Here is an 11,707-nt window from a genome sequence, read left to right as displayed (position 1 = left end):
ACTTCTTGGGTTACTGTTTGAGCATTTTATTAGGCCCAACGCAATCCTTACATTGGCCCAACTGGCCCATAATTGGGTTGGCCCAATTTCAATCCCAATTATGTGCTAAATACAAATTCTAAGACATTTCCTAAACTAAACAAGTTTGTAAGTCTAGTTTTTTCCAGCGAGCTTCCGGCGATCTTCTGACGAACTTCCGACGATCTCTCGGCAATGTTCCAGCGGACTCCCGATAAGCTCCTGGACTTCACAACAATCTTCTTAGTGAGTTTCGATGAGCTTCTCTAGCAAGCTTCGAGACTTCTCGGTTGGTTCCTATAAAACTTCCGACGAACGTCTAGACTTCCGACGAACTCTCGAACTTCCAACGAAATCACGTTCTTGACTCCGAGACTTCATTTTACTTTATGCCTTGCTATCGTAGTTAATCCTGCACATATAAAAACATACTTTGATCTAGACAATTAATACTAAGCATGAATCATATTGTCCGACATGTCATTGGTCCACGCTTTGTTCGATTCTTCGAGTCATCGTCCTTTCTTGTGGTCTATTGCCCAATCGGCCAGTTGACCTCCTCAACTCCGATATCCTTAGCATAATTTTCGCTCTTCTTAGCCCGATGCTCAAATCCATGGCCCGAAACATTCTATCGATATGTCATTTAATCCTCCGGCTATACGTCCAATCTTTTGACATGTTCCACCAACCCAACATGATTCTTCCTGCTTTAATTATCTCATCTTGATCGAAGCATCATGCATCACTAAAATCGTAGATCAAGTCATAATAACTTATCGATTTGTTTCATCATCAAAATCTGATATTCAACAGAAAGTGCCTTACTCGGGATCCACAAGCAAACATTTTAGAAAACACTTCATAACCAATACAAATTATAAACATACTTCACAAGCTCTAAACGGTTGCACAACAAAGGATCCAAAATGGTCCACTATAGATCGAAATCTCTCACAAGTGTCTACATGACATAACCTTTATTTACATACCTAAAATGGCCGCCAAACCTAACTAAATTAGGGCTATTAAGTCTTTGACCATCCCCCTACATGCTATGCAAAGGATGAATAAACCGAAAGACACAGACATCTATGAGCATTACATTAAACACCTTGTTTACAATTTTGTCCATGATATTTTCTCCTACTTATTCCTTCGACATCCTCGTCGAAGCCTTTGCCGACGCTACAACTCCTCGCCTATGCCGAGTCTTCAATCTTTTACTCAGGCAATAATGTGCCGCTTGGCTCCTAGTTGCTCTCTATTGCTGTTGTTGAGTAGTCGAACTTTTGATCCACCATGCTGCTTCAACTCACTAATGACTCTAACTCTAGTATGGGGTTGACAGAGTTGTGTTAATCCCTATTGGTTCTTACGGATCCTTCATATGAAGGAAAAAACCATCCTTACTATGCGCCAGTCTCTCAAATGCCTCATGCTGCTTAAACTGGGTGGGTGCTTACTTGAGCTTTAATGAGCATCGCCTCATAAACTTTTAAAGTTTTTGGGTCATTCCTCCATAAAAAATGCCGATCAACTCTTCATTCACTTAGTTATCATTTCCAAGTATATTCGCATCACTTCCGCTTTCGATTGGCATTTCGTTGGGAAATGAAATGGACAATATACTTTCAATAGCACCGATCACCATTGGTAAGGATTTATCAACTATTGTCTTCTATTATCTTCAAAGGGTCTTTAAATCTTTGTAGTGCTCGTTTACTAGATAGATAAGAGAATTGGGGTACTCGGTTTTGCCCATTCTCTTAAGAGTTGAGAAGGCAAAGGTTACTTGACTTCACTAGCCTCCTCGAAAGTTATACTCCATGCATTAAGTTGGTCACTAGCCTTCGTCTGCTCTTTACTCACACTTCTGGAGTACTTGAAGTGTTTGCACTCCTTGCGTTGCGTTAGTTACTGTGATTGACCTTCTCAATGCCATCGAACTTCTGGAATACAGGAAGTTTTCACCCCAACTTAGAGTAAGTCTCTAATATATTTAGTCACCTCTGGGATTGTACCGTCTTCTCCATCAACCCTGTCACCTACTCCACAGAGTAGCAAAGTTATAGCACCACATACTACCTTCTTCGTTCCTTGGTCGTGTACTCTTGTACGGCCTGAAGTCCTTCACTTTCAGCTATCTTGATGAGAAGCTCGTTGACATTGGTCTTACGAAGTTCCCTGACTGCCCTTCAGACTTGTCTCGATACTTAGAGTTTGCCTTTGCATGCTACACCTTCTCGGCCCTTTTCACTACCACGCGCTCTCCCTCCATGAGAGCTAGGGATCGATGACTTTACGGAAGTCCTACCTCTACGGTACCATGACACTGCCATACCCATGGCCCTACTATTCGTTGCCTTATATCTTCATCATTTTCTTCATGGTCGATAGATTTGCCTCTGTGACACTATGACACTCCTTTGAGTCCACATCCATTCTAACCGATGTTTGATTTTTGGGTAGCTAAGTCCCTCTGGACTCATCGTCGCTTTCTCGCCCATTTCGACCCCCTACTTCAATACCTCTGTGGTCTCCAAATAGTTCCCCTTGGTTGATGGAAATACAGACTACAACTCACATGTATGGCCTCTGCCATCATGTTGTAGGGTTCTCACTGATTCTATTCTCCTTAGCTTCTTTGGTAGCAACATTCGCTTACTCGGCCTTGTCCTCTGACTTGTTGGGCTCCCTTAAACGAATATGAGTTATGAAGCAGTCTAACTCTCCAGCTGCTCTAATCATACCTCTGCATGATCAAGTCCCTCCCATGGGACTCACTAGTACTTGTATTCAAATTTTTCCCTCGGTGGTACATAGCCCTCATATGCTGATGACCAAGGCTTTTATCCGATGCAAAATTCAATGCACGTATAGAAAATCCACCTATGCGGTACCATGACTTTCCCTCCTTGAATCTATAGCCCTTCTTGTCACCGTGTTGTTCATCGAAGTGGAGCTCTCAATAGCTCCCGATCATACTTCTGTATGATACAGTCTCTCATAGAACTATATTCGTGTGTATCGCATTGCCACGAACCATTCCACCATGATTCGTTGCACCATGTCACCTCTTGGTGACATCTCAATTGCATTCTAATCCTTATGGGATGAACTCGAATTGTGATCCTGCCATGTGTGGCCTCTGCCAACATATCGCATGGCCTCTTCCATTTTCTATTGGGTTCGCTCCTTTGACAATTAACCTTCATCCACCCACTATCGGGTTATACCTAGACGAAGCACCGCTCTAGGACAGTCCATCACCTAGTAGCTCTTGAAGTCTACCAACTTCGCTAAAATTAGTACACTATTGTTTGGATCCTGGGCCTCTGCCCCTACCAACACAATATTCGCTGTGCACCACTCCCTTCATGTCAACTTGAATAGTAGCACTATGACATATTCTTTAATAGTACATACTTCTGTGTCCTCTTGCCCCATGCTAAGGCCTTCTGAACCCAACTTCACCTCTACAAGTTTAGTCGCCTCAATTCCTCCGTCAAATGCTTCTCTAAGGTAAAGTGCATGGGCCTCAAAGCTCCCTTCATCTTTGACACTATACAGGATGAGCTCGTTCCATCAGAATGAGGGATCAATGAAATGACATGATCCCGCTCTTGCCTCTCCAAGAGTTTATGTCCTTGACCTCTGTCCAAGGAATGTTCTGTGCCTCCGCTCCATATTCCATCTTCTATGTTGGCTCCCTTCATATGGCTTGGGTATTTCACCAAGTTATACCTAAGTTGCTCCGCTCCTCGTTATGCATTGAGTTGATGGTAGCCCTCACACCCACCATTCAACGGGTCAGCACTTCATTGAGTATGATCTCTATATCGACTCTAAGTGTGCCTTTGTTTGTGTTGCCTTGGATTGCTCTCCCACTTGATCTCGCAATGCATTCCCCAATGCATTATCTCAAGCGAGATTATGCGATTACTCCTCATCGTTTGCTCAGTCCGTTGAGCTTTGTGAAGTTATTTTCAGATACTCCTCCTCAACATGTGTTATCCGTTGAATATGGTTCTCCCTTTGGAGAGTCGGGACTTATCCCCGCTGCACCCCTCAAAGCTTAGCAACATGCTGAATTTGCTGCACATTTCAGCCTCCTACGGACATATCCTTTACATACTAAAGAGAAAGTTTCAATGCTCCATAGCGCTAAGTTTCGGTCACCTTAGGATGGCCATAAACATTCTATCGTTCGCATACAAGCCTTTGTATGAGTATTGAATTCTTTGAGTTAGCAATTTCCCTCACCTCTGTGAGCTTTACATAACTATTTCAGTCGTTAAACAACTCATTCCACCTTAAATAGACTCATCCTTTATCAAGTGTCTCGCTTGCCATGAGCACTATCAAGTATGGTTGCCAACATTAAGTCGTAGCTCAAACTCAGTCATCCCAACCTTTGTATGCTACACATTCTTCCTAGCTTGCTTGTCCTCATGGTGCCTCTCACGCAAAGTATCCTTAATTACCACACATATATATATATATATATATATATATATATATATATATATATATATATATATATATATATATATATATATATATAGTCTCTCATCCATCTAATATCTTAGAGATCATATACCATGTATAGTGTTGTCAGGCCCATATAGAATATACTTGAGTCTCGCTCTAATCGGATTCTCCTAGAAAACTCTTTTTCTCTCAATCTGAATGACCTTAGCTAGAGATTTGCTTGAGCAAGAACACATAGGATATTCCTCTTATGATACCGAGAGTGGATAATCCTCTATCAACACTCAATTGCCCTCGTAAGGTTGGCTATCACTTTCGATGACTGATTGTGCTAGATTTGAAACTTTCCGATTCACTCTCGGTGTCATATAGAATATACTTGAGTCTCGCTCTAATCGGATTCTCCTAGAGAACTCTTTTTCTCTCAATCTGAATGACCCTAGCTAGAGATTTGCTTGAGCAAGAACACATATGATATTCCTCTTATGACACCGAGAGTGGATAATCCTCTATCAACACTCAATTGCCCTCGTAAGGTTGGCTATCACTTTCGATGACTGATTGTGCTAGATTTGAAACTTTCCGACCTATAAGTTCAGTATCAAAGAGTGGAGTACTTATAAAGAATATTCTTGATATTTCAAGTCTAAGGACCAGATAAACAACTTAGACGATAGAATCACTATTTGTTAATGAGGTGTCACCAACCATCCAGCATTCCGTGAGTAAATCAATTAATGAAATCATTCTTCAATAAGCACTTGCACTATTTCCCTAGTGTCTCAACGCAAGTAGCTATGAGACTAGCCACCTCCATTATATGGACGGGTATACAATATACCAATCTGTCCCGTTATCTTGATGTCCCTCTCAAGTAACCTATGATTGTGATTATTTGGGTTTTGTTTTTAAAGATAAATCAATCTAATTATCATGACCTCATCACGATTCAATTCCCATTATATAGATCCATGGATATCATAATATATAAAACAAATAACATAAAGTAAAAAAATATTAATAAATAATAACAAGTAAAAAAAATACGTATTGTGTCCCACGTGTTATCACTCATGTGATTAGCTTGCAAAGTATCTATAACCAGCACGAGCAACCTTTGATACTTTACTCGAGCAAGGTGCATCGAGCATGCTTTGATGCTTAACCTGAATAGGACGCATTGAGTCTATATTGATGCTTCGCTCATGAAGGGCACATCGGGCATATTTTGATGCCTACCTTGAGAAGGATGCATCAAGCTCAGGAGCTTCCAATCCTGCCTTAGGTGGATGTGCATCGACTAATTCGATACTAAGAATGCAATGGTCTTTTAGTCCCTTTTCCTCCTCCTTAGCGTCTTTGTTACTATTATCTCCTACTTCGTCCCCTCTTGTGCCCCCACCCATCGCACCTACGATGTGATGGTCTAACTCTCCCTCACTTTCACCTCCGACCTCTCTTACCTCTGTCTCTCTATCTTCATACGCCACTATGGCCTTCATCGCTTCCTCTATCTCGACAAGCTGATCGAGGAGAGCAAGCAGGTGTGGGAGGGCTACATGGACCAGCTCAGTCACTCCTTTCGTTTGCTCTTTGTTTTTATGATGTCATGCTTCGTAAGGGAGGTGACTTATGAGGTATGGTAGTACTCATCGAGATTGGAGGAGGTGCCATGCACGGCGACTAGCAATGTCATGGTGCTATGCACGGATGCTCCTAAGTTCGTAGTCAACGTGGGAGAAGCTGCATGCATACGATGCCTTGCTAAGTAACAGAAATTCAATGTTGTTGCTAGTGGTCACTTCCACGATGATGCCTCCTCCCGCCATTGATGAATGTCTCAGTTTTTTTTTAAAACTTAAATTATACGTTATTATATTAATAGTTCATTACGAGTCAACAAATCACATAAGAAAATAATAATATTTATTAACTCAAACTTAATGAGAAGCTTATATATTACGTTTTTAAAAAATATATGGGTTATTTTAGATACGAGTAAACTATAAGGGCTTAAAAGTTTATAGCCAAAATCGCATAGGCTAAAATAGACCTTAATCCTAAATTACATATATCATTATATTAATAATTTATTATAAGTCAATATGTCACGTAAATAGACTTTAATATTTGTTAACTCAGACTTGACATGATGGATCTATATGTTATATTTTTAAAAATATCGTAAATAGACTCTAATGTTTGTTAACTTAGACTTGACATGATGAACCTATATGTTATATTTTTAAAAATATAAAAATTATTTTAGACATGAATAACTAAAATGAATCTTAACTCAATTAAAAATAGGTTATTTCTTCTTATCGAAATATTCTAAATAGCACATGTATGACGAAGATGTATTATCATCAGGAGCTTTTTACTTTCTTACCGGAATATCCAGTGGGAGGGAAATCTTAAATAGCACATGTATAGAATAGAATAGAATTGATCATTAGACATGTTAAGATAGGTCGGGGTTATTCGATTAGTGGCCATCGATTCATCCTTGCCACAGATGGATCGATATGCATCAGAAACAAACGAGTTGATTCAGACCGACTTGAATCGGTTGGGACTAGTTTAACTTTATGTGGCCGCTATACCAAATCACTCGACTTGAACCAAAGCTTTATTTGAGAGGAAGGAAAAATAAAGGGGCTTAACGACTATGTTTCCCACATATACGATGGAAGAAACAAAAAACTGTAAAGCAAAACAAGGGGTCTCATCTTGTTAAGCTTTTCTAATTAGATTTGACTATTGTATGACCTCCAAACTTGTTTCCGATAGCCTGCCTATTCATCTGTTAATTTGTGATTTGCATCTCACGATGGATATATCTTCCTTTGGAGCCTGATAGTGTGCAATCAATCTAAGCAACAACGTATGGTAGTCTGCATGATAAAAGGGAATTATCAGATATATATTTATTTTTTATTACTATCATACCACGTCCATCAAGGCTTCTAGTTATGATTCACATTATACTGTAACCATAACACCGAGCACCGAGGCAGAGCAATTACTAGCACATCAGGACGAGTGTTTATTCGCAGCACAGCGGGAACTTGAGCGGACGAGAAAGCAGCAGCTTAATGCAGATGGCGAACAATGGCGGCGGCAAGAGATCCAAGCAGGTGGAAGTCGTTGCCCAGTTTACCCATATCGACCAATTGATCAATAGTGACCACAACGTCCTGGCCGACGGTCAGCAACGACAGGGGACCGGAGCGGAACTTGGACTTCAACGACTTCACCGACCACTCGAAGGTGGAGACGACGTTGGAGAAGATTTGCAGAGCGGCTTGGGCTCGGTCCTTCTCGTAAGCATCGGCCGCCCCCTTCAGCTGCGCCTCGATGCGTGTTTTGACTTCCGCGGCCTTGGCGACGGCGATTTCCACTGAGATGACGGCCAGGCCGTCGGCGTCGGCCGTCTTGCTCCTGGGGTCGGACGAGAGAGTCTTGAGGCAGAATTCCTTGTCGACGTAGGAATCTCCGACGAAGCTACAAATATCATCCACCACAGCCGACGAGATGATTTGGAAGGAGAAGCAGAGGAGGAGGAGGAGCGAGAGAAACGTCGATGCCTTCATCTCCTTCTGTTGTGCTCTGCTCTGCTCTGGTGCGGCGTGGTGGCCTCTGAGTCCTCGTCCCCTCCAAGATATGGTGTATATAATGGAGAACAAGACGCGGGTCAGTAGCTGTAGTACTTGCCACATATATGTCGATTTTATTCTATTATTTTTCCTACCAAAATTATACGTATATAAATAAGGGGGAACGAACCACATGTAAGATTTGCCATATGTATTACCGAGTATATTCCATTATTCTTTCCAAAACTATCGATCATTCAATTCGATTCGATTCGACCTTATAAGTAGCCTATTCCATTAATCGTATCTTTCTGACATCGAATAATGGGGTTGATATGGAAAGCCCTTAACCATACATATATAGTAATACTAAATACAAGCCCGTCATGGAAATACGAATATGATCAAGTAAATAATTAAATAATTGGTCAGAGAAGAAGCTGATTTCACACGAGAGGCCCCGTATGGACAATTAACGCCGATACAAAGAAAGAAAATTTAGACGAATATGATCGAGTATTAGTTAATTAAACAGGCTGGTTTGTACCAGAAGAAAGAAGAAAGGACCAAACTCGCTCAAAATGATTGTGATGCATCCATCGTATAGAAGATGAAGAGAAGGTCATCAGAGAAGAAAGGGTGGGGGAACACAACACAGGAGGCAGCAGGAGACGAGGAACTTACCCTGTTGAAAGTATACTCTCATCACAGGGGCGGAGAGAGAGAGAGAGAGCAAGCAAGTACTGCTGGCCATGGATTGCAAAACCCAGCCTTCGAAATAGTTTGGTCGGTTTTTATCGAAAAATTACATTAACATTATAATAACTATTTTGTAGAAATATATTCATTATTTTTAACGATATTTATATTATTTGGAGTTTTGATATCATTACGGTGGTATTTACGTAATACAAAAATCATCAACTTTCAAGGGATATATATATATATATATATATATATTGTTAAATCTTTGACGATGAAACTAATCGATAAATGTTTTTGTTTTAATATGCGCTTTGAGTGACGCAGGATACTTCGATCAAGATGAGATAATTAAAGCAAGAAGAATCATGTTGTGACGGAGGAAAACATGTCAGAAGATTAGATGCCGGACCAGTAGATCGGTCGACATATCCACAGAAGGCTTCAGGCCATAGATTCGGGCATCGGGCCAAGAAGAGTGGATATTGCGCCAAGGATATCAGAGTTGCGGAGTCAACTGGCCGATTGGGCAATAGGCCGCAAGAGAGAACGATGCGTCGAAGAATCAAACGAAGCGTCGAGGGACTAATGACATACCGGACAATTTGATTAATACTTAGTATTAATTGTCTAGATCGAAGTATGTTTTATATATACATGATTAACTACGATAGCAAGGCATGAAGCAAAATGAAGTCCCGGAGTCAAGGACGCGATTTCGTTGCAAGTTTGAGAGTTCGTCGGAAGTCCGGACGTTCGTCGGAAGTTCTGGCGGAACTAGCCAAGAAGTCTCATAGCTTGCCAAAGAAGCTCATCAGAACTCGCCAAAAAGATCGTCGTGAAGTCTAGGAGCTGCCAGGAGTCCGCCGGAACTTTGCTTAGAGATCGTTGGAAGTTCGCTGGAAGATCGCCAGAAGTTGGCTATAAGAATAGACATAGGGACTTGTTTAGCTTAGCAAATATCTTAGGATTTCATAGTTAGCATATAATTGGGCTTGGATTTGGGCCAACCCAATTAGGGGCGAGCTAGGTCTATGTAAAAACTATGTTGGGCCCAATAAGAGGCCCAAATAGTGCCCCAAGAAGTCTCGTCGTCATGGCACAATCTTCGAGACTGTGTTAGGAGGTGGTACCGCTAGTCTGGGCTGTTGTACCACCACTGGTATGGTGCTAGGCGGTGGTACCGCCAGTCTGGGCGGTGATACCGCCCAACACTGCACCCCAAGCGATGGTACCACCAAACCTGGGTGGTGGTACCGCCCAGGACAATGTCAGTGTCGACTAACACTGGGCGGTGGTACCACCCAGTGTAGGCGATGGTACCGCTCGTGCTCGGGGAACCCGAGATGGGAAAGTTTTAGGCTCCAAGTTTGAATCAACTTGAAACCTATAAATACCCCTCTCATCCCTGGTTAAAGTACACAAGTACATAGAGATTAAAAGAGAGAAAATGCCACTACAATCATAAGTATATTCCCTCCTCTAGCTTAAACTTAAATTTCTGTTTAGAGAGGAGAGTAAGTGCTTGTAAGGGTTATCTCCTAAACCCAATAAAAGGAGAAGAGGGGTCTAAAAGGTGATTGGCCTTCGCCTATTGAAGAAAGGCCTCTAGTGGATGCCAATGACCTCGTCGGAGGAGGAAGCCGAAAGTGGATGTAGGTCACGTTGACTGAACCACTCTAAAATCTGGTTTGCGTTTATGTCTTGAGCAATTTACTTTAACTGCAAACCTCTTCAATTGCTTACTGCCTTCAATTCATTTATGAACATATTTCAAAGTTAAGTTTCCAAAATCGATTTTCTACATTGAAATCAGCTTTTATCGTACGAAGGTTTTTTGAAGATGTAATTTTTACCGTTGCACTAATTCGCCCTCCCTCTTAGTGCCAATTCTTGATCCTAACAATTGGTATCAAAGGCTCATTATTTCTCAGTTGGTTTAATACCAAAGAGAAATGGCTCTTTTCGGCTTTCAAGAGGGTCATTCTCTCATTCGTCCTCCCTTTTTCAATGGGATGGACTACACTTATTGAAAAACTTGAATGAGAGTTTTCTTGCTTTCGTTGGATTTAAATTTATGGAATATTATTGAAAATGATTTTCAAATGTCTTCTCTTCTGATAAATTATTGGAATGATTTAGAGAAGAAGACGTTTTCTCTAAATGTAAAGGCTATGAATGTCTTATTTTGTGCCTTAGACAAAAACGAGTTTAATCGGGTTTCTACTTGTGAAACGACTTTCGAGATTTGGCACACATTAGAAGTCATACACAAAGGCACAAGTAGAGTAAAAGATTCGATGATCAATCTTTTAATGTATTATTTTGAACTTTTTCATATGAAACCTGTTGAATCTCGGATTTTGATGAAGACGTCAATTGTCATTTGTTATCTAATCCATATGTTGAGATAAGTATGCAGGATTAACTACGATGAAAGTAAGACATGCAGCAGAAGTTACGCCGGAGTTAAGACTATGATCACGTTGGGAGTTCGAGAGTTCGATGGAAGTCCGAACGGTCGTCGGAGGTTCTGCAAGAATAAATCCGAGAAGTCCATGAGCTTGCCAAAGAAGCTTGTCGGAACTCGCCAAGTGGATCGTCGCAAGTTCAGGAGTTTGCCGGAAGTCCGCCGGAGCATCGTCGAAGGTTCGTCGGATGTTCGCCGGAAGCTCGCCGGAAGAAGCGATTGACGCACCGGAGCAAGTTGTAGTAAATGCCTTAAGAAATTCGTAGTTAGCATGATGATTAAGTTAGAAATGGGAGGTGATCCCATTAACTTAATCTTAGGGCAATTGGGCCATTGATAAACCCAAATTGGGCTAAATGGAACAGCCCATTCGGACCTAGATTACTTGGCCAGAGGTGGCACCGCCTAGGTGTTGGGAAATCTT

General features: G+C 41.3%; 1 protein-coding gene across 1 annotated transcript; it reads right to left on the bottom strand.

The window, feature by feature from the left end:
• Positions 1-7,607: 7,607 nt before the first annotated feature.
• Positions 7,608-8,108, bottom strand: LOC103994623 (putative invertase inhibitor). The gene has a single exon (XM_009415013.3). The coding sequence runs from the start codon at positions 8,106-8,108 to the stop codon at positions 7,608-7,610; it is 501 nt and encodes a 166-aa protein (XP_009413288.2).
• Between the last annotated feature and the right edge of the window lie 3,599 nt (positions 8,109-11,707).

This window comes from Musa acuminata, chromosome BXJ2-8, assembly GCF_036884655.1.
Source record: "Musa acuminata AAA Group cultivar baxijiao chromosome BXJ2-8, Cavendish_Baxijiao_AAA, whole genome shotgun sequence".
In the NCBI taxonomy this organism is placed as follows: Eukaryota; Viridiplantae; Streptophyta; class Magnoliopsida; order Zingiberales; family Musaceae; genus Musa; species Musa acuminata.
Note: the sequence above shows the minus strand (reverse complement) of the source record. Positions and strands in the feature narration are given on the sequence as shown.

Excerpts from the sequence above, each read along its gene's own strand:
- LOC103994623 (XM_009415013.3), bottom strand. The coding sequence starts at position 8,108 with ATGAAGGCATCGACGTTTCTCTCGCTCCTCCTCCTCCTCTGCTTCTCC.